General features: G+C 39.1%; 1 protein-coding gene across 6 annotated transcripts in view; it reads left to right on the top strand.

Annotated features, from left to right (window-relative positions):
- The window catches only part of MAGI1 (membrane associated guanylate kinase, WW and PDZ domain containing 1), a 633,332-nt gene that overhangs the window by 517,400 nt on the left and 97,014 nt on the right, over nt 1-18,918 (top strand). For all 6 annotated transcript variants that reach the window (XM_049642669.1, XM_049642665.1, XM_049642664.1 and 3 more), the window contains exons 4-5: nt 2,001-2,207; nt 10,667-10,868. In XM_049642669.1, the coding sequence (XP_049498626.1) occupies nt 2,001-2,207; nt 10,667-10,868 (409 nt within the window). The remainder of the gene's footprint in view (nt 1-2,000; nt 2,208-10,666; nt 10,869-18,918) is intronic.

The following is an 18,918-nucleotide window of genomic DNA, read 5'->3' as shown; positions in this document are numbered from 1 at the left end:
GAGAGACAGAGTATGAACGGGGGAGGGGCAGAGAGAGAGGGAGACACAGAATCGGAAACAGGCTCCAGGCTCCGAGCCATCAGCCCAGAGCCTGACGCGGGGCTCGAACTCACGGACCGCGAGATCGTGACCTGGCTGAAGTCGGAGGCTTAACCGACTGCGCCACCCAGGCGCCCTGGAAGCCACTTCTTGACCATCTGTGTGTCTCGTGCAGAAGACCATGTTACTGTCTCCTTTTGCTTTTGTGCGTTTGTAGTAAAATGTGTATTTTATGTAATTATGTATGGAAGTTAGGCAGCGGGCTGAGTCCTTGGGAAGAAACAGTGTATACAGGGTTTGTTATTATTTATAAATTCTACTTTATGAAGCACGGAATTACAAACATTGCCTAGGATTTATTGAAAGATTCAGTATAATTTATCTTCCTGGCCTTCCTGTAAAAGACTTGAGACGGTGAATGGATTAGTGGCATTCTAATGCTAACCTTTTTTTTTTTTTTTTTTATCATGTAGTCACTGCGTATTATTGATTAGAAGCTGCATTTTTCAAACTTCGGCTATTCGTGAATCACCTTTATGATTTTGTCTACATCTGAACATAATATCTATTACTTGTTTGAAATATTCTTTAAAATAACTTATTTTTAATTTAAGTTTTCAAAAGGAATCATTGCCACTACTATTATTTATTCGGTTAATTAATTTTTATTAGATATAGCTATCTTTTTTTTTTTTTTTTTGAGTTTATGTATTTTGAGAGAGGGAGAGAGAAAGAATCCAAAGCAGGCTCCACGTTGTTAGTGCAGAGCCTGATGTGGGGCTTGAACCCACAAACCGTGAAATCATGACCTGAGCTGAAACTAAGTGTGAGATGCTTAACCAGCTGAGCCACCCAGGCACCCCTATAGCTAGCTGCCTTTTTAAAATTAAAGTCAGTTTTATTTATTTATTTATTTTTTAAACATTTATTTATTTTTGAGACAGAGAGAGACAGAGCATGAACAGTGGAGGGTCAGAGAGAGAGGGAGACACAGAATCTGAAACAGGCTCCAGGCTCTGAGCTGTCAGCAGAGCCAGACGCGGGGCTCGAACTCACAGACCGAGAGATCATGACCTGAGCTGAAGTCGGCCGCTTAACCGACTGAGCCACCCAGGCGCCCCTAAAGTCAGTTTTAAAAAGTATTGCTTTTTCGCTTAATTTTAAAAGTCACCTTTATATTACTACTATAACTTAGGAGCTAGACTTTTTTTTTAGTCCACATTAAAAATATACACACGTATTAAAATTAAAAAATGTAAAAATCCATCCAGATAACTGCTCAAAATCACTGAGCCAAACATTGGGGAAAAGTGGCTAAACGCGAAATGGACAGTTACTAAGAGTGGCCATCGTGCCTTCATTGACACAGTTTTCTCTTAGAACTTGGCAAGGGTTCACTCCCACCCCACATGACCCTGAGAGTCACGTCTGCCATTCAGTTAAAGAGGTGCCACGTGGTATTCACTGTCCTCCTTTTTAAATAATGCCCTGGTTCCCTCTTAAGGAGTCTCCTTATTAAGGGAAAGTGACCTTGACTTTGTAGGCCTGTAAGGGTGCTGGCAATAATGAATTTTTTATTTTCTGTGAGGCTAGGTCTAAATTGGATTCAGTATAATGCTGGTGCATGTATGTAAAAAGGTGACCAACTGAATTTCAAATGCACTGAGGATGAAGTTCTGCTATTCAGTACAGCCGCCTTTGTTTTTAGCCCTAGTAGTAGCTACTTTGCAACTAAACAATGCAGTTTTCCTCCTGGCTTCTGAAATCACCAACCATGTCTAGCTGGGGAGGAACGACTTCTTTCGTAACCAATTCCAGAAATGAAATACAGTTTGTTCTGGCTTTCTATTTAAAAAAAAAAAAAATGTTTTTTTTAATGTGCTGAGAGATTTGGATGTGAAGTCTTGAAAAAAACAAAGTATTCTTTCTAAAACATGCAAATGTGTCTCTCCATCACCTAGGAAACTATTATGGGACACCCAAACCTCCTAGCCAGCCAGTCAGTGGGAAAGTGATCACGACGGATGCCTTGCAAAGCGTTCAGTCTGGCTCCAAGCAGTCGACCCCAAAGCGAACCAAGTCCTACAATGATATGCAAAATGCTGGCATAGTCCACACGGAGAATGAGGAGGAGGAGGATGTTCCTGAAATGAACAGTAGCTTTACAGGTAAAGACCAGATGACCTTCCCCCTCAATGGATTGGGGGGAAGAGGCGGTGGGAGGCGTTTGTAGACAGTGATGAGAAGGTGTCTGTTCTCAGGAAGAATTCAGAAGGGCTGACAAAATTCTGTCTCTGATCATGCAAGGTGTGGAGAAGAGGTGACTTTTCCTTGGTCTATTTTTCATGCTTCTTTGCAAGACCATGTTAACATCACCCAAATATCTTAAAGGGGCTAGAATGAAATGTCTGTAGAAGGGAATCTAGAATATTCAGCATTATTTCCTTCTCTTCAAAACGATAGGTCTTAAGAATATTTGTATTTTGTTCATTTATTTCTTGGCCATGACACTATTCCATAATTACGACTGATTGCTTATAAAGACAAATAAGATAATTTGTTTACCGGTTTAATATTCATTGATGCTGATAGAAGACTAATAGCAACCTTTTCTCTCATACTTTGCAAGTACAGATTCCAGTGGAACTCTATAATGTATTCAGTTAGCTTATGCCAATTTTTCTGTCCGCCCCCAAATGGAGAAACATGGAAAGATAATAAATACTCATTTCTGTCTTGCATATGCATTCTATATTATATAACATATATTACTCATTGCGTTGTACATTTATATGTACATTCAAGGCTACGTACCCCCAAGCTTAGATACGTTGTATTTTATGAGGGTATCTTCAAGGACAAGGCCTCTAGGTAAGACTAGACTGGTTGGGTAGCACCCACTTCCTGGGGGCACCATTCACAGAGGCTATGGTGTTTATTTCTCGGGTTAGTGTAGTGACCAAGAATGGATCACAAATGTTTTTCACTTTATGGAGGTTTGACTTTATACAGTAACTCAGGATGGAGCACCTGCACAAGACGTGAGTCACTCCCGTTTATAATATTGTGACTTTGAAGAACACCTTGTTTCTTCTGTTCTTTCTGTACTTAAAAAGTAATTTCTTCGATATTTTAGAGTATAGCTATGGAGCAGTTATCTATTTGCAGCATATGAGGTGTTTCTCTCTCTTGGTGACCTTCCTTGACATCATCACACTACAGTCCTTACTTGAGTAGACTCCTTCCCAATAATGGGGAAATTAGTTAAGCTCCCTATTTTCCTTCTCGTGTTAGCAAATCTAATAGAATATTTAAGAAAATGTGTTTGTTCAATGCTTTCTACAGCCTATATAGGCCTCTTTGACGTTTTCTTTTTTTTTATTAATTTGTTTTATTTTTTATTTTTTTTTTTAATTTACATCCAAATTAGTTAGCATATAGTGCAACAATGATTTCCCAGGAATAGATTCCTTAGTGCCCCTTACCCATTTAGCCCATCCCCCTCCCACAACCCCTCCAGTAACCCTCTGTTTGTTCTCCATATTTGTGAGTCTCTTCTGCTTTGTCCCCCTCCCTGTTTTTATATTATTTTTGTTTCCCTTCCCTTATGTTCATCTGTCTTGTCTTTTAAAGTCCTCATATGAGTGAAGTCATATGAATTTTGTCTTTCTCTGACTAATTTCACTTAGCGTAGTACCCTCCAGTTCCATCCATGTAGGTGCAAATGGCAAGATTTCATTCTTTTTGATTGCCGAGTAATACTCCATTGTATATATACACCACATCTTCTTTATCCATTCACCCATCGATGGACATTTGGGCTCTTTCCATACTTTGGCTATTGTTGATAGTGCTGCTGTAAACATGGGGGTGTGTGTGTCCCTTTGAAACAGCACACCTGTATCCCTTGGATATATACCTAGTAGTGCCATTGCTGGGTCGTAGGGTAGTTCTATTTTTAGTTTTTTGAGGAACCTCCATACTGTTTTCTAGAGTGGCTGCACCCGCTTGCATTCCCATGACGCTTTCTCATTAAGCTCAGAAGCCTGAAATTCTTCAAGATGACAATTAAAACAATTTCTGATGGCTTTATTGTCACACCAGTAACCCAATGCTTCTGCAAGAAGCATTAGATAAAGAAGAGACCTAATTTGTTATCCTGGTTTCTTGGTTCTCAGTAGTTGTCTTACTATGAACGTAATTTCTAACTTTCCTCATCTGTAAAATGGTTAAGGTTAAATCATATCTAGGTTCCCCCTTCTAGCTCTAAGATTTTGAGTCCACAAAAATTTTCATTTTCCAATTAGAATGGATTAGGCCAGGGGCTGACCTACTATTGTTCCAGCTAGGAGAAATTTGCCATCTTTTATTACATAGGCATTTATTTAAATCAGTTCATTTCGTTCACGTAGAAATATCTGATTCATATTTAGTAGTCCTTGCTGATATGAAAGCCAGTTTTGAAAAAAAGTTAAAATATTTCTTTTTAAAAGTAGCTAACATTATAATGTCTTGATCTTTCAACAAATAAGGATAGCACATCATGACGTAACCCAAAACATATTTCCAGGCACAGAAAGAAGACCTGGGGAGTGATATGCAGTGAAACACTCCTGCCAGGTGGAAGACGGTCCCCAGGAGACATGAGTGTCCTTGTCTCTCCTCTATTTATTAAGTAATTTCTTGGTATAAAGCAAGAACAAAGTAGGAATTGTTGACAGTTGGTTTTAATACACTTCCTATGTCTAACTACTAGGAACCTTTGTCTCTTAGAAAACATGCCTCAGAAATTCTGACTCCATTCAATCTTCGCTTGAAATCCTGGCATCGAAGAAAAACTTTTGGGCCCAGGTCATCATTGCTGTATTCAGTCTGATCATTCATTCCGTGCGCGCACACGCACACGCACAAAAGCCAAGTGACACTTGAACGTCTTCTGCAGCTTCCTGTCCTAACCCCCAGAAAGCTGGTAGGATGCATAGAGAAGTGATGTTCAGATGTACATGTGATGGGTATCCTCAGTGTGTTGAGTAAATGCCTCCTCACTTACCGAGCTGTAACTATGACAGCTGACAGCCTGTCATACCCTAACTCATATAAATTCTTTCAAATAATTGACACTGTGTGTATCACTGTGTCTATGATATGTGTATCAAACTAGCTATGTCAAAGCATTTTGCTCTCTGAACCACTTTAAGTAGCAATCCACCAGCCACTTGGAGCACAGAGTGACAGTAACATAATGAGGTCTTGGCTCTGGGTTGCGAGAGTTGTGATAAAGGAATGAGTGTCATATCCAAATACGGAAACACTATGGAGCTATTAAAAATATTGACCAGGATATTTTTAATTCACATGCTGTTGTTATTATCTTAGCAGATTTCTGCTCTGTGGCTTTGGAAAGAGGCACAAGATGTCTAAATAGCATGCCTAAGTGATATTGGGAATGTCTGCAGGCAAAGGCAGGAAATACATGGTCAGAAGCATCCTGGGGAGGTGGCCACAATCCCTGCCACCATCTGTGACTGAGGCAGGAGCTGAGCAGTGAACAGTCACCCCAGATACTCCCCACAGTACTGACTGTTGAACACAAAGCATTCTTCTACAAACTGTGCCCAAACTATGGACCTGAAGGAGCCCTTGAAAATGAATGCTATGTGTGCTTCGTGAAGGTAGAGTTATGAGCCAAGCACACACATTTATACAAATAAAAAATTTTAAAAAGCGCATTTGTATAACTACTTTGTTTCGTACAGCTTGGAAAATATGTAACAAGCCACCACAACTAAAAAGTAGCTAGTTTATCCATTAACCTCCTCTAAGAGACATCAAGATATTTAATTGTGTTTTGAAGCCTTTTTTTTCTCCCACCAGCCCCCCTGTTATTGAACATGAGGTTGCTGATGCTTCTTTTCCATTAGTAGGCAATGATAAAGCATTGCTTTGGACTGTCAAGAGATAATATTACTCTAAGAGCTAATGTTTCTCCATTGCTATGTGGCAGGCATTTTGCTAAGCTCTTTACCCATATGCTAGAGAGGTCTAATAGCTTGTCCAAGTTCACAAAACCAGTGAGTGTCAGAGCTGTCATTTCAAGCTGACTCCAGAGCCTGCATGCTCATCCAGTGTGCTATTTGTGTTTTCAATCAGGTTTATTAGTTATGTGCCCAGTCAAGGATGCACATAATCTCGAAGTACACAATGCAATATAGGCTCTGGAAGTGTATTTTTGACATGAGTTTATATTCTCAAAGTTACCCTCAAAAGCCCCCAAGTATGTGTATTTGTATGTTAAATGCTTGGAAGCTTCCTATTTACTATGAATGAAAAAGTTATCGATGTTATTTATGGTTTACGAGTCCTTTTCACATGTATCCTATGAACCACCTGGAAATCTTTAGAGATAAGCAACATAGGTATTACCTCCCCCATTTTGCAGATGAGATCACCAAGGAAAAGTGCATGTTCCCTCACTCTAGACAGTGGGAGAACCGGGCTTCCTCGTTGCCCATCCGGTCTGTGTTCCAACAGTCCCTTCTACCTATCCCGTTGGGATCCATTGGCAACCTTTCATAAGAGAGTGACAGCAATGCTCCTAAATGTTCGGTGAATCCATTGAAAGATGTTCTGAAATCAGAGCACATGTCAAGGTCAAAGCCATGATTAGGACTATTAATTTTTAAGTCTGTACTTTTTTCCAGCCTCTCATTTTTGGACTTTGCATTTTCTTTAAAAGAATGAGATTGTTTGAGGTTCTATTGAACTGGAAAGAAGACACAGAAAGCCAAACACGTCAAGTTGCTCACATTAAACATCTGTAGCTTTGTTTTTGTTCATCAATTAGATGGGAGGAATCCTTTGACAGTATGAAGTCATCATCATGTGCACTTTAAATATCTTACAATTTTGTCACTGTACCTCGGTGAAGCTGAAATATTTTTAATAAAAAATATCGATGGCTTTTTGTATGTCAGTCATACCTCAATCAAGCATGTGTTTAAAGAAGACGTGTACAATATACAAAATGAAAAATATTTGGATACTTTACAATAAGGTCTAGTTGCTAGAGGAATTTTAATTTTTCTTTAGGAAATTATAGTTGCTTAGATATTTTGCCAGTGAGCTAACATTCCCTTCCCATAGTCAAGGTTTTGGAACGCTGGCAGGACTTTGCTTTTTACATAAATTACATTGAGAGTTTAACCAAATCCTTTAATGTTTATGTCCAGCCTGTTGCCACTGCCCCCTTTTTTTTGTTACATCCAGCTTCTATTAAAATGGGTTGATTAAAATTCTTACATAAAATTATTGAATGTCATCCATTGTCCTAGGACTTCTCTAGCCCTTAAATACCATGTTAAAAGATGATCACTGACTTTGGACATTTGCCTTTCTAGAAGCTGGTCCCAGTCCCAGAGGACCCGTCAGGCCCACGCTGAGTGCCAGGCCCTTTGGCAGGCATTTTACGTGTCCTCAGTCCTTCAGTTCTTCTGGCATGTGCATTTTGTTTTCACCTTACAGTTGAGGAATCAGTTGCTCAGAAAGGCAGTCCGTCTGTTCTGAAGTCACACAGCTAGAAACGGGCAAACTCTGTGATCTGGACTGTGGTCTGATGTCACATCCATCCTGAGGGCCCAAGCTGACCTGAAGACAAAGGTTAATCATAATAACTTTGATGAAGAAACTGAGGATGATAGCAGCTAACAAATACTGTTAGCTGTATCCTACACACTGCACCGGCTGCTTTACTAAATTCATGCATTCCTCCCCACAACCCAGTGAGGTTGGTACCATTATCCCCATTTTATAGATGAGGAAACCAGGGCTTTCAGAGGTTAAGTGTGTTGCCCAAATTAGCAAAAGGTGAGGCCAGGATTCAAAGTTAGGCAGTCTGGCTTCTAAGTCAGTGCTTGTAATCAGTATTTGTTCTCTTCTCTTTCTGTTTTTGTTTTTGTTGGTTTTTTGTTTATAATTTGTGTATTTGTTTTTTTATGCTTGTGCCATATTGCTTCACTATTTTTTTTTAAAGGAATTGTGATTGAAGTATTGGGAACGTTTTGCATAAAAATACAGATTCCCACCTTCTCTTTAAAAAACAGATCTGGAGGGGCCATCTGGGTAGCTCATCTGACTTCTGCTCTGGTCACGATCTCGTGAGTTCAAGCCCCGTGTCGGGCTCTGTGCTGACAGCTCAGAGCCTGGAGCCTGTTTCAGATTCTATGTCTCCCTCTCTCTCTGCCCCTCCACCACTCATGCTCTGTCTCTGTCTCTGTCTCTCTCTCAAAAATAAATAAACATTAAAAAAAAATCTGGAAATACTGAGTCCACTCTTCCTCAGGACGCTGACATGGCACACAGAATTCCTTGCCCCCATCAGAAAGGCTGCACCCTCTGCAATGCTCCATCTAGACATATTATTTGTGCCTCAGCTGGCACCGCAGACATAGGAGTTTGGACTCTGGCCCATCGGCAGCAAGACAGAACCCCTCCCAGAAGGTGAAAGTTCTAGTGAGTCTTTTGAGAGCTCTTTATCTCTGTCCTCCAAGTATGATTCTTGTATCTGAATCTCCATCACTGGGTGGTTTAAAAATGCACATTTTGGAATGATCCCCCAAGTCTATTCTCTATAGTAGAGAGTCAGAATCTGCACTTTCACCATCTTTCCGGTGATTGCTATGTACACGTCCATGGAGGAAGTGTACATTCTAAAAATACCAGAAAAGGGGCGCCTGGGTGGCTCAGTCGGTTGGGAGTCCGACTTCGGCTCAGGTCATGATCTTGCGGTCCGTGAGTTCGAGCCCCGCGTTGGGCTCTGTGCTGACAGCTCGGAGCCTGGAATTGCTTCGGATTCCGTCTCCCTCTCTCTCTACTCCTCCCCTGCTCACATTCTGTCTCTCTCTCTCGAAAATAAAAACATAAAATACCAAAAATGAATATACGTTGGCTCCTAGAGACTTAAGGGCGACTCTTTTAAATCTTGCCAAGTTTCGAATTTATTTTCTGTCAATTTGTAATTTCAAATTGTTTCTTCCCTGTTGGCTTCATTTCCTTTTTTCTCCTTAAAAATTCTAGTTCTTTTATTAACCTGCACTCATGGATACAAATTGTGAAACCAACTCAAATTGGCTTAAGCAAGAATTTAGAGGATCAAGCAACTGAAGAGGCCAGGAGTACATGGAATCAGTGGCTCAAGCAGAAACATTAGGCAGCTTTCTCTTTCATTTCTGCTGTCCGCTTTGTAGACTTAATTCTAAGTCAGGTCTTGCCAAACTGTGTCAAGATGGCCACAAGCACCTACAGCATGAGAATCTGTCAGCTTAATAATTTCAGCATCAAGAAGATAATTCCAGCAAACGCTTGTATGCCTGACATTCATTTGCTTTGGATCAGGCACCTGACCCAATAAGAAAGGCAAGAGTGATAGCCCTGTGACTTGGGCATACCACATGAGCTAGGTGTGGGTTTAAGTCAGTCCCCACCTGGACCACAAGAACTTTGATGGGTTGGATTTCCAAAGGGAAGTCTGAGAGCTGGTTCAAGAGAAAGAGGGTAGAGATGAATTGCAGGGAAAGACCACAGGCGTCCTCCTCAGTGGTGGCAGATTTTTGGTGGAAGTGGTTGTTTAATAGGCTCCATGTGCCCTCCATCCAACTTCTGAGTTAGCTTCATTCTCTTGTGCATCATTGGGAGCGAGTCATGAGAGAAAGATTTGAAAACGGCCTTTCATTATTCCTCAGTCTGCTTTCAGAAATCGTAAGTGTCTACAGGAGAATTACTGTGGGAGGTGGAAAATAACCACAACTCCTGATTCTTATGTTTTAAAGCCCCGTGGAGACTGACGTTTAACATCCTCATAAAAATTCAGCCAGAATGTCAGCAGCACCATTTGTAGATACGTTGATGACATCATCTCTTGATGTTTCCAGTTAATAAGAACGCAAGGAGATTCATGTACTTCAAGTCTTCTTTTAAAACCCAAGTCAAATTAGTCCACCCACATGATACTGTTCTGGGGGTAACTGTCTTGTTTTTTGCAAGAACATTCGCTTACTTTTCCAAAAGAAGCTAGAATCTGACTCACTGGGATAGCTGTGTCCATGCTCTAAAGTTTTATATACTTGCCAGCTTGATGTGCCAGTTTTTGATCTTTGCCACTGTCTACCAAAAATGTTCTAAATAATTGTTACAAAAATGGAGAATGATGCCACCCTATCTGTGTTTTCTTCTTGCTGTCCAAGGCCCTCTGAGTCATGAAACCAAATGACACCTAGGAGTGAGAGTGTGGCTCAGTCTGTGTTTTGATGCCCCTATTGGTATAAGAGACGTTAGGGTTTTAGTTCTGAATTTGTTTCTTCTTTGGCATTTCCAAGGTTTTGAGCAGTGTTATTTGAGCCTGTCTTTCTCTTCTTTCTTTTTAAGTGCGATAAATGTGGTCTGTCATTTTGATGTTTTCTATTAAGAGAACTTCCGTCGAAATAAAACAATAGAGTTGATGGCCAGCAGTTGGGAAAGAGCGAGGGCTTTTAAGAATATAGATGCAGACAGTAGTGAACACCTTGTTTTGAGGTATGATTGATGAATTTTTCTCTCTCTGTCTCTCTCTCCTCCTCTCTCTGTAATTTGACAGCCGATTCTGGTGCCCAGGAAGAGCACACTCTCCAAGAAACAGCGTTACCGCCTGTGAATAGTAGCATCGTTGCTGCTCCCATCACGGACGCTTCTCAGAAGTTCCCTCAATACCTACCTCTTTGTGCAGAGGATAATTTAGGTCCTCTACCCGAGAACTGGGAGATGGCGTACACCGAAAATGGAGAAGTCTATTTTATAGAGTAAAGTATACCCTTCGTCCTCTCTGAAGCTGTCCCTTTATGTCGTCACTCTTCCTTCTCGCCCCCTAGTGGCTACGGTTGTAAATTAACATCTGAAAGGACTGATTTTGCACTGATGGTATTTTTTCATATAGTTTCACAGGCTTTGTGCCAAAAAGCAATCAGCACAGCCTTCCAATCATTGAGTCTGAGGATCTTGAAGAAGCTTAAGTTAATAATTTCCCTCAAGAGTGAAACAACCATATTCTGGTGTATATATAAATTAGGGCGTAATATATAAAGAACATATGGAGCCATTCAGTAAATTCTTTGGTTACTTTTTTTTAACTGGGTTGCAAGGGCTTTAGGGTTTTTTGTTGTTTTGTTGTTTTTTTTTTTTTTCAGTTGCGTTTTAAGAGTTCTTCATACATTCTGAATACAATTCCTTTAACATCTTTGTGGTTTGTGAACATTTTTTCCAAGTCTGACTTTTCATTGTCTTGACTGTGTCTTTTGAAGAGCCCCAAGTTCTTAATTTTGAGGAAGTCTGATTTATCAATGTTTTTCTTTCCTGGGCTGTGCTTTTAGTGTGCTGGCTGAGAAGTTTTTGCCTAAATCAAAGTTATAAAGCTGTCCTTGTCTGCCATCTTTGTTTTAGAAGTTTTATTGCTTACATTTTCCATTTAGGTGTATGATCCATTCTAAGTTGATTTTTTTTTTTTTAACACGGTGCAATTACATGGATTGAAATTTGAGAATATGGTAGTCTCCCTCCCCCAGTCCCTACCCTGCAGTCTCACGTGGCACAGTTTTAGCCACTCATGGTCAACTGTGTTCTGGAAACAGATGATCCTCCTGACACATTGTCAGAAGGTCACTAGTGGCCTCATGCTACGTCACAGTGCTTATGTCACTCTCCTCATTTCATCTCATCACATAGGCATTTTATCATCTCACGTCACCACAAGAAGAAGGGTGAGTACAGTACAATAATGTACTTTGAGAGAGAGAGGCCACATTCACGTAAATTTTCTTATAAGATATTGTTATAATTGTTCTTTTTTATTAGCTATTGTTAATTTCTTACTGTGCCTAATTTAATAAATTAAACCTCATCATAGGTATGCATGTATAGGAGAAGACGTAGTATATTTAGGATTTGGTACTATAAATCTACAGTTTCAGTCATCCGCTGGAGAGCTTACAGCTTAGCTTCTGTGAATAAAGGGTGGATTACACTATACAGATGTGAAAAATCTTTCAAAATTATAAAACTTACATATATCTATGTGTGTATACATATGCATATACATATATACATATATATGTATATGTATATATAAGATATTACTAAAAGTTAAACATTTAAGGGGAGCCTGGGTGGCTCAGTCAGTTAAGCGTCCAACTTTGGCTCAGGTCATGATCTCGCACTTTGTGGGTTCAAGCCCCGTGTTGGGCTCTGTGCTAACAGCTCAGAGCCTGGAGCCTGCTTGGATTCTGTGTCTCCTACTCTCTCTGCTCCTCCCCTGCTCATACTCTGTCTCTCTTTGTCTCTCAATAATAAATCAACTTTTAAAAAAAATGTTTTTAAAATTAAGCATTTAATAAGTGGTTTACTAAAAATGGAAAAATATACAAACAATTGAAATTATTCTAAGAATCTCAGGTAATAGCATTTTTTCTCCAATAATGGTCAACTTTTTAAAATTTGTTTTAAAAATTTTTTTAATGTGTTTTTATTTTTGAGAGAGAGAGAGAGACAGACTGTGAATGGAGGAGGGGCAAAGAAAGAGTGAGACACAGAATACAAAGTAGTCTCCAGGCTCTGAGCTGTCAGCACAGAGTCTGACGTGGGTCTCGAACTCACAAACCGTGAGGTCCTGACCTGAGCCAAAATCAGACGCTTAACTAACTGAGCTGCTCAGGTGCCCCACTAAATTTGTTTTTTAATGTTTATTTAACGCGATCAGCACAGAGCCTGACACGGAGCTTGATGTCATGAATCATGAGATCATGACCTGAGTCGAAATGAAGAGTGAGACACTTAACCAAATGAGCCATCTGTGTGCCACAATAATAGTCAGTTTTTAAAATGCTACACTTTGGCTCTATTATTAAGATTCTCTGTTAAGATTTACCATGGTTTATATCCCACTTAAAAAAAAAAAAAAAACCAACCTAAGACAAAAAAAAAACAACCACAAAGTGGCCAATTAAGCTATAAAATAAATAAAAATATAAGTAAATCTGTTATATTCAAATTGAAGTTGAAGGTCTGCTGTTCAGTGAACAATAGCCAAGTAAAAGTGACAAAGAAAAAGATTAGAGAAGACACAAATTACCAGCATTAGGAATCAAACAGGGAATCACCGCAGACCCTGAAGACATTAAAAGGTAATCAGAGAATGTTGCCAACAAACCTACACACTAAAGTTGACAACTTAGATAAAATGGACCAATTTCATGAGAAGCACGAACTACCACAACTTGTCTGTATGAAATAGATAATTTAAATAGCTCCATAATGACTAAGGAAAATGAATTTGTCGTTTAAAAACTCATGAAAAAGAAATCTCCAGGCCCAGATGGTTTCACTGGAGAACCGCTCCAAGAATTAAATTTCTATACAGTCTCTTCGTGAAAACAGAAGTAGAGGAACACTTACCAATTATGTTTATGAGACTATTGTTACGTTGTTACCAAAAACAAACAAGGAGAGTCTAAGAAAAAAAGAAAACTACAGAGCAAGAGCTCATGATTATAGACATAAAAATCTGTACCAAAATATCAGCAAATAATACTCTATAACAGAGAAAGAATTTTATACCATGATCAAGTGGGAATTATCCCAAGGATATAAGACTGGTTCAATATTTGGAAAATTCATAAATACAATCTACCATATTAAGATACTAAAGAAAAAACCCGACATCATATTTATCAATGCAAAGTCTTTGACAAAATTCAGCACTCATTCATGATAAAAGTTCTCAGAAAAACAAGAACAAGGGAATTTTCTTGGCTTGATAAAGAATATCTACAGAAAACCTACAGCTAACATGACACTTAGTGGTAAAAGACAAAAAAAATACTTCCCCTGCATGATTGGGAACAAGCAAGGATATTAGCTCTCACCACTCTTTTTTTTTTTTTTTTTTTAATTTTTATTTTTTTTTGAGGGGAGAGAGACAGAGTGTGAGTGGGGGGGGGGGGGCAGGGGCAGAGAGAGAGGGAGACACACAATCTGAAGCAGGCTCCAGGCTCTGAGCTGTCAGCGCAGAGCCTGGCACGGGTCTCAAACCCACAAACCGTGAGATCACGACCTGAGCCGAAGTCGAATGCTCAACCGACTGAGCCACCCAGGCGCCCCAGGTCTCACCACTCTTAATCAACCTGGTTTTGTAAGTTCTAGCCAGGAGAGTAAGTCAGGAAAAGGAAATAAAAGGCCTATAGTTTGAAAAAGAAGGAAGAAAACTGTCCCTCTATGCAGATCACATGACCATACCCAAGAAATGTATAAGAAAGTACAAAATCACAAGAAATGTAAAAAAATGTTCTAGAATCAGTAAGTTCAGCAAGATCACAAGATAAAAGATAAGCATACAAATATCATTGTATTTATGACCATTGTATTTATGGACATCAAAATTCAAGAAAAAATATAATTCACATTTTCTTCCCAAAAAACTCCACTTAAGCATAAATCTAACAAGATATGTCTAGGATGTTATATACTGCAGACTACAAAATGTTGTTGAAAGAAATCAAAGAAAGTCTAAATGGAGAGATGTCTTCCATAGATTGAAAGACTCAATTATATAGTAAAGATGTCCGCTTTCCCAAAATGGTTATGCACGTTTAGCAAAAATTCTGTCAAAATCTCATTGAAGGCTTTTGTTAGTATAGACAAGTTTATTTTTAAAATTTATATAGGGAGGCACCTGGGTGGCTCAGTTGGTCAAGTGTCTGACTTTGACCCAGGTCATGATCTCGCGGTTCTGAGTTGGAGCCCAACATCGGGCTCTCTGCTGTCAGCACAGAGCCTCCTTCTGATCCTCTGTGTCCCCCTTTCTCTCTGCACCTGCCCCCCTCTCAAAAATAAAAATACAACACTAGACATGAATAAACAAAGTTTATATAGAAAGGCAAAGGAGCCAAAATAGCTGGAATAGTTTTAAAAGAGAAGAATAAACTTAATCAGTTTGTCCATTATCAAGACGTATTATATAGCCGCAGTAATGGAGGCTGTGTGGTGTTGGCGACGAAATGGGCACGTGGATCAATGAAACCCAGAAACAGACCCACAAGTATGTCTAAGTGATTTTCAACAAAGATGCCAAAGCCATTCACTGCAGGGAAGAAGATAGCCTTTTCAAAGAAGTGCTATTGGAGCGAATGTTTAGCCAGAGGTAAATAAATTAGGCTCAACCTCAGCCTCATAATTTATACAAAGAAATTAATTCACAGTAGCTCATCACAGACTTAAGTGTAAAACACAAGGCAATAAAAGTTTTCAGGAAAAAAAATTTTTTTTGAGTTCTAGGTCCAGACAAGGAGTTTTTAAGACTTGACATCAAAAACATTGAACCCTAAAAGGAATTACTGATAAATACAGCATCATCAAAATAAAAAAAAACCTTTGCTTCCCTAAAGACCCGAATAAGAGGATGTTTTAAAAAGCAAACTACAGAGTGGGAGAAAACGTTTGCAAACCCCATATCTGAAAATGGACTGTTATCTAGAGTATATAAAGATCTCTCCAAACTCAATAGTAACATTAAAAAAAAAAAAAGATCAGTGAGAAAAGGAGCTGCAGACGTTTCACTGAAAGGATATACAGATGGCAAAGAAGCACGTGAAAAAATGTTCACCATCATTAGCCATGAGGGAGATGCAAATTAAACGCAGAAAAATATCATTACATACCTGTTAGGATGGCTAAAATAAAAAATAGTAAGAACGGTAAATGATGGCACAGATGCAGAGAAACTAGATCATTGCTGGTGGCCATGTAAAATTGTATGGTGTTCTAGAAAGCCGTTGGGTGGTTTCTTTTTTTAAAATCGTCAATAAGTTTTTATTTTATTTTTATAAGTATTTAAATTCTGGTTAGTTCCCATGTAGTGTAATACTGGTTTTAGGAGTAGAGTTAATGATTCATCACTTAGTATAACACCCAGTACTCATCACAACAAGTGCCCTCCTTAATGCTCATCACCCATTTAGCACATGACCTGCCGACCTCCCCTCCAGCAACCCTCAGTTTGTTCTCTATAGTTAGAAGTCTTTTATGGCTGCCCTCTCTTTTTTTTCCCCCCTTCCCTTATCTGTTTTGTTTCTTAAATTCCACATAGAAGTGAAATCATACGGTATTTGACTTTCTCTAACTGACTTATTTCGCTTAGCATAATACCCTCTAGTTCCATCCACAGCGTTGCATATGGCAAGATTTCATTCCCTTTGATGGCTGAGTAATATTACATTATATATATCCTTTGATGGCTGAGTAATATTACATTATATATATATATATATATATATATATATATATATATACACACACACACACACACACACACACACACACATACATATGACTCAGCACTTGCACATTTGGCCAAAGAAGTGAACACTTATATTTACAGAAAAACCTGGACATGGATGTTTATAGTAGATTTCTCCTAAATAACCAACAACTGGAAATAACCTAGATGTCCTTCAGTGATTAAACTCTGGTACATTCATGCCATGGAATACTACTCAGCATTAAAAATAAGTTATTATTGATATATACAACAACCTTGATGAGAATAAATGAAAAATAGCTATCCTCAAAGATTACATACTGTCTGATTCCATTTTTAGAGCATTTTTGCAATGACAGCACTATACATGTGGACAACATGAGATTAGCAGTTGCCAAGGACTTAAAAAGGGTTTTAGGGGCAGAGATTAGAAGGGAACCAGATATGGCTATAAAAGAGTAACATGAGAGGGGTGCCTGGGTGGCTGAGTCCATTAAGCATCTGACTTGTGATTTCAGTTCAGGTCATGATCTCATGGTTCAGTTCATGGGATCGAGCTTCACGTTGGGCTCAGCACTGGCAGCTCAGAGCCTGCTTGGGATTCTCTGTCTCCCTCTCTCTCTGCCCCTCCCTGGCTCATGCTTGCTCGCTCTCTCTCTCTCTCTCTCTCTCTCTGTCTCTCTCTCTCAAGTAAATAAACATTTTTAAAAGAAAAGAGTAACATGAGAGATCCTTGTGATGTTGGAATTGTTTTGTGTCTTGACTTGTGGATATCAGTCGGTTTTCCATAGTGACATTGTACTATAGTTTTATAAGATGTTACCATTGGGGGAATCTGGGTAAAGGGCATGTAGGATCCCTCTTTGTTCTTTCTGATAACTACAGGTTAATCTATAATTATCTCATAATACAGAATTGCTTTTAAAAAATTGTACATAATCTTCCATCGCCGCAGTGACCATTATTGCTATATTACTGGTTTAGGAACAGTACAGACCATGAGTTGTAGTGTTGGACTCCCTGGGTTTGATTGCCAGTGTTTCTCGGTACCCACAGAGTATCTTTGTACAAATGTCCTCATTTTTCTGTCCTCAGTTTTCTCATCTGTAAAATGCATCAATACTTCCCTCATGAGGTTATCATAACGATGAAATAAATTGTAACGAATAGGTAAAAAGAATAGATTCTGGTCATTGTAAGCAGATCAATCATATTAGTGGCAGTAGTTGTTACTATATTATATTAACTTTCTTTTTTTTTCCTTTTTAATACAGTTGAGATGATTTGTATATACATTTGCGCATTCTGTTTTTCACTTAAGCCTTAAGTTTTTGCAGCAGTTAATAAGATTTGAATCATTTAAAATGCCTATGGCAGTGTTTTTCAGCATTTACAACCCAAACTTCAGACTTCCAAAAACAATTTAGGTTACTACCTAAATTTAAAAAAAAAATTTTCTTTTTTTTCATTTCTGATTTGCAGTTTGAACTACCGGCCTTGTAGTTCTTTGCCTCTCCCATTTAGCTTGCATAGACTGGCCTGGGAGCTCACGCAGAACCTCATCCCAGGGTCCTGAGCTGCTTCGGGGCACTTCCTCCAGACATTCTCGTGCCACTTTTAACGTGGTTGAAGGCCAATATCTATCTCTTGCACTGGTCCCGCACACCTTCAGACGTTCAAGGCCTCACTCAGTGTCTCTTGAAACACTTCCCCTGGAGTCAGACGATGCCCTCCGGGAGGCAGACACATTTAGCTTCTCCAAGCTTTTGTGGGGGGTTTTTTGGCCCAGATTTTGTTTATGATAGGTAATTTTGGGTTGTCTTCACTATTGTGTGCAACATAATTCAGGATGCTGCGATTAATGATAGGTATTAGCAGCTTTGAGCCAATTGTGTGAATTGAGGTAGTTTCGTGCTGTCAGGGGGAGTTCTTATGTAATGTAATGAGTGAAATAGCAGCCTTCTTTGTGAATTCCAGCATCCAAGGTTTAAGTCACAGACAAATTGAAAGCAAATTGGAGTTTGCTCTTCTGTAAAGGTGAAGACTAAAATCAGTCTAGATAAGGGGAGACAGCATAGACAAGGGGTATCATTTGGAACCCATTTTTCAAAAATAAAACTGACATCACATTTTAAGCTTTCCATAACAGAATGATTATACCTTAAATAAGTAAAAAGCCTACTGAAGGCTCTTCCCAAGCCTTTTCTTTTTTTTAATTTACATCCATTTTAGTTAGCATATAGCGCAACAATGATTTCAGGAGTAGATTCCTTAATGCCCCTGACCCATTTAGCCCATCCCCGCTCCCACCCGGAGTCCCTCCAGCAACCCTCAGTTTGTTCTCTGTATTTAAGAGTCTCTTATGTTTTGTCCCCCTCCCTGTTTCTATATTATTTTTGCTTCTCTTCTCCTATGTTCATCTGTTTTGTATCTTAAAGTCCTCATACGAGTGAAGTCCTATGATATTTGTCTTTCTCTCACTGAGTAATTTCGCTTAGCATAATACCCTCTAATTCCATCCAGGCAGTTGTGAATGGCAAGATTTC

This window comes from Panthera uncia, chromosome A2 (assembly GCF_023721935.1).
Source record: "Panthera uncia isolate 11264 chromosome A2, Puncia_PCG_1.0, whole genome shotgun sequence".
In the NCBI taxonomy this organism is placed as follows: Eukaryota; Metazoa; Chordata; class Mammalia; order Carnivora; family Felidae; genus Panthera; species Panthera uncia.
The sequence above is the reverse complement of the archived record's forward strand: the minus strand, read 5'-3'. Positions and strand labels throughout refer to the sequence as shown.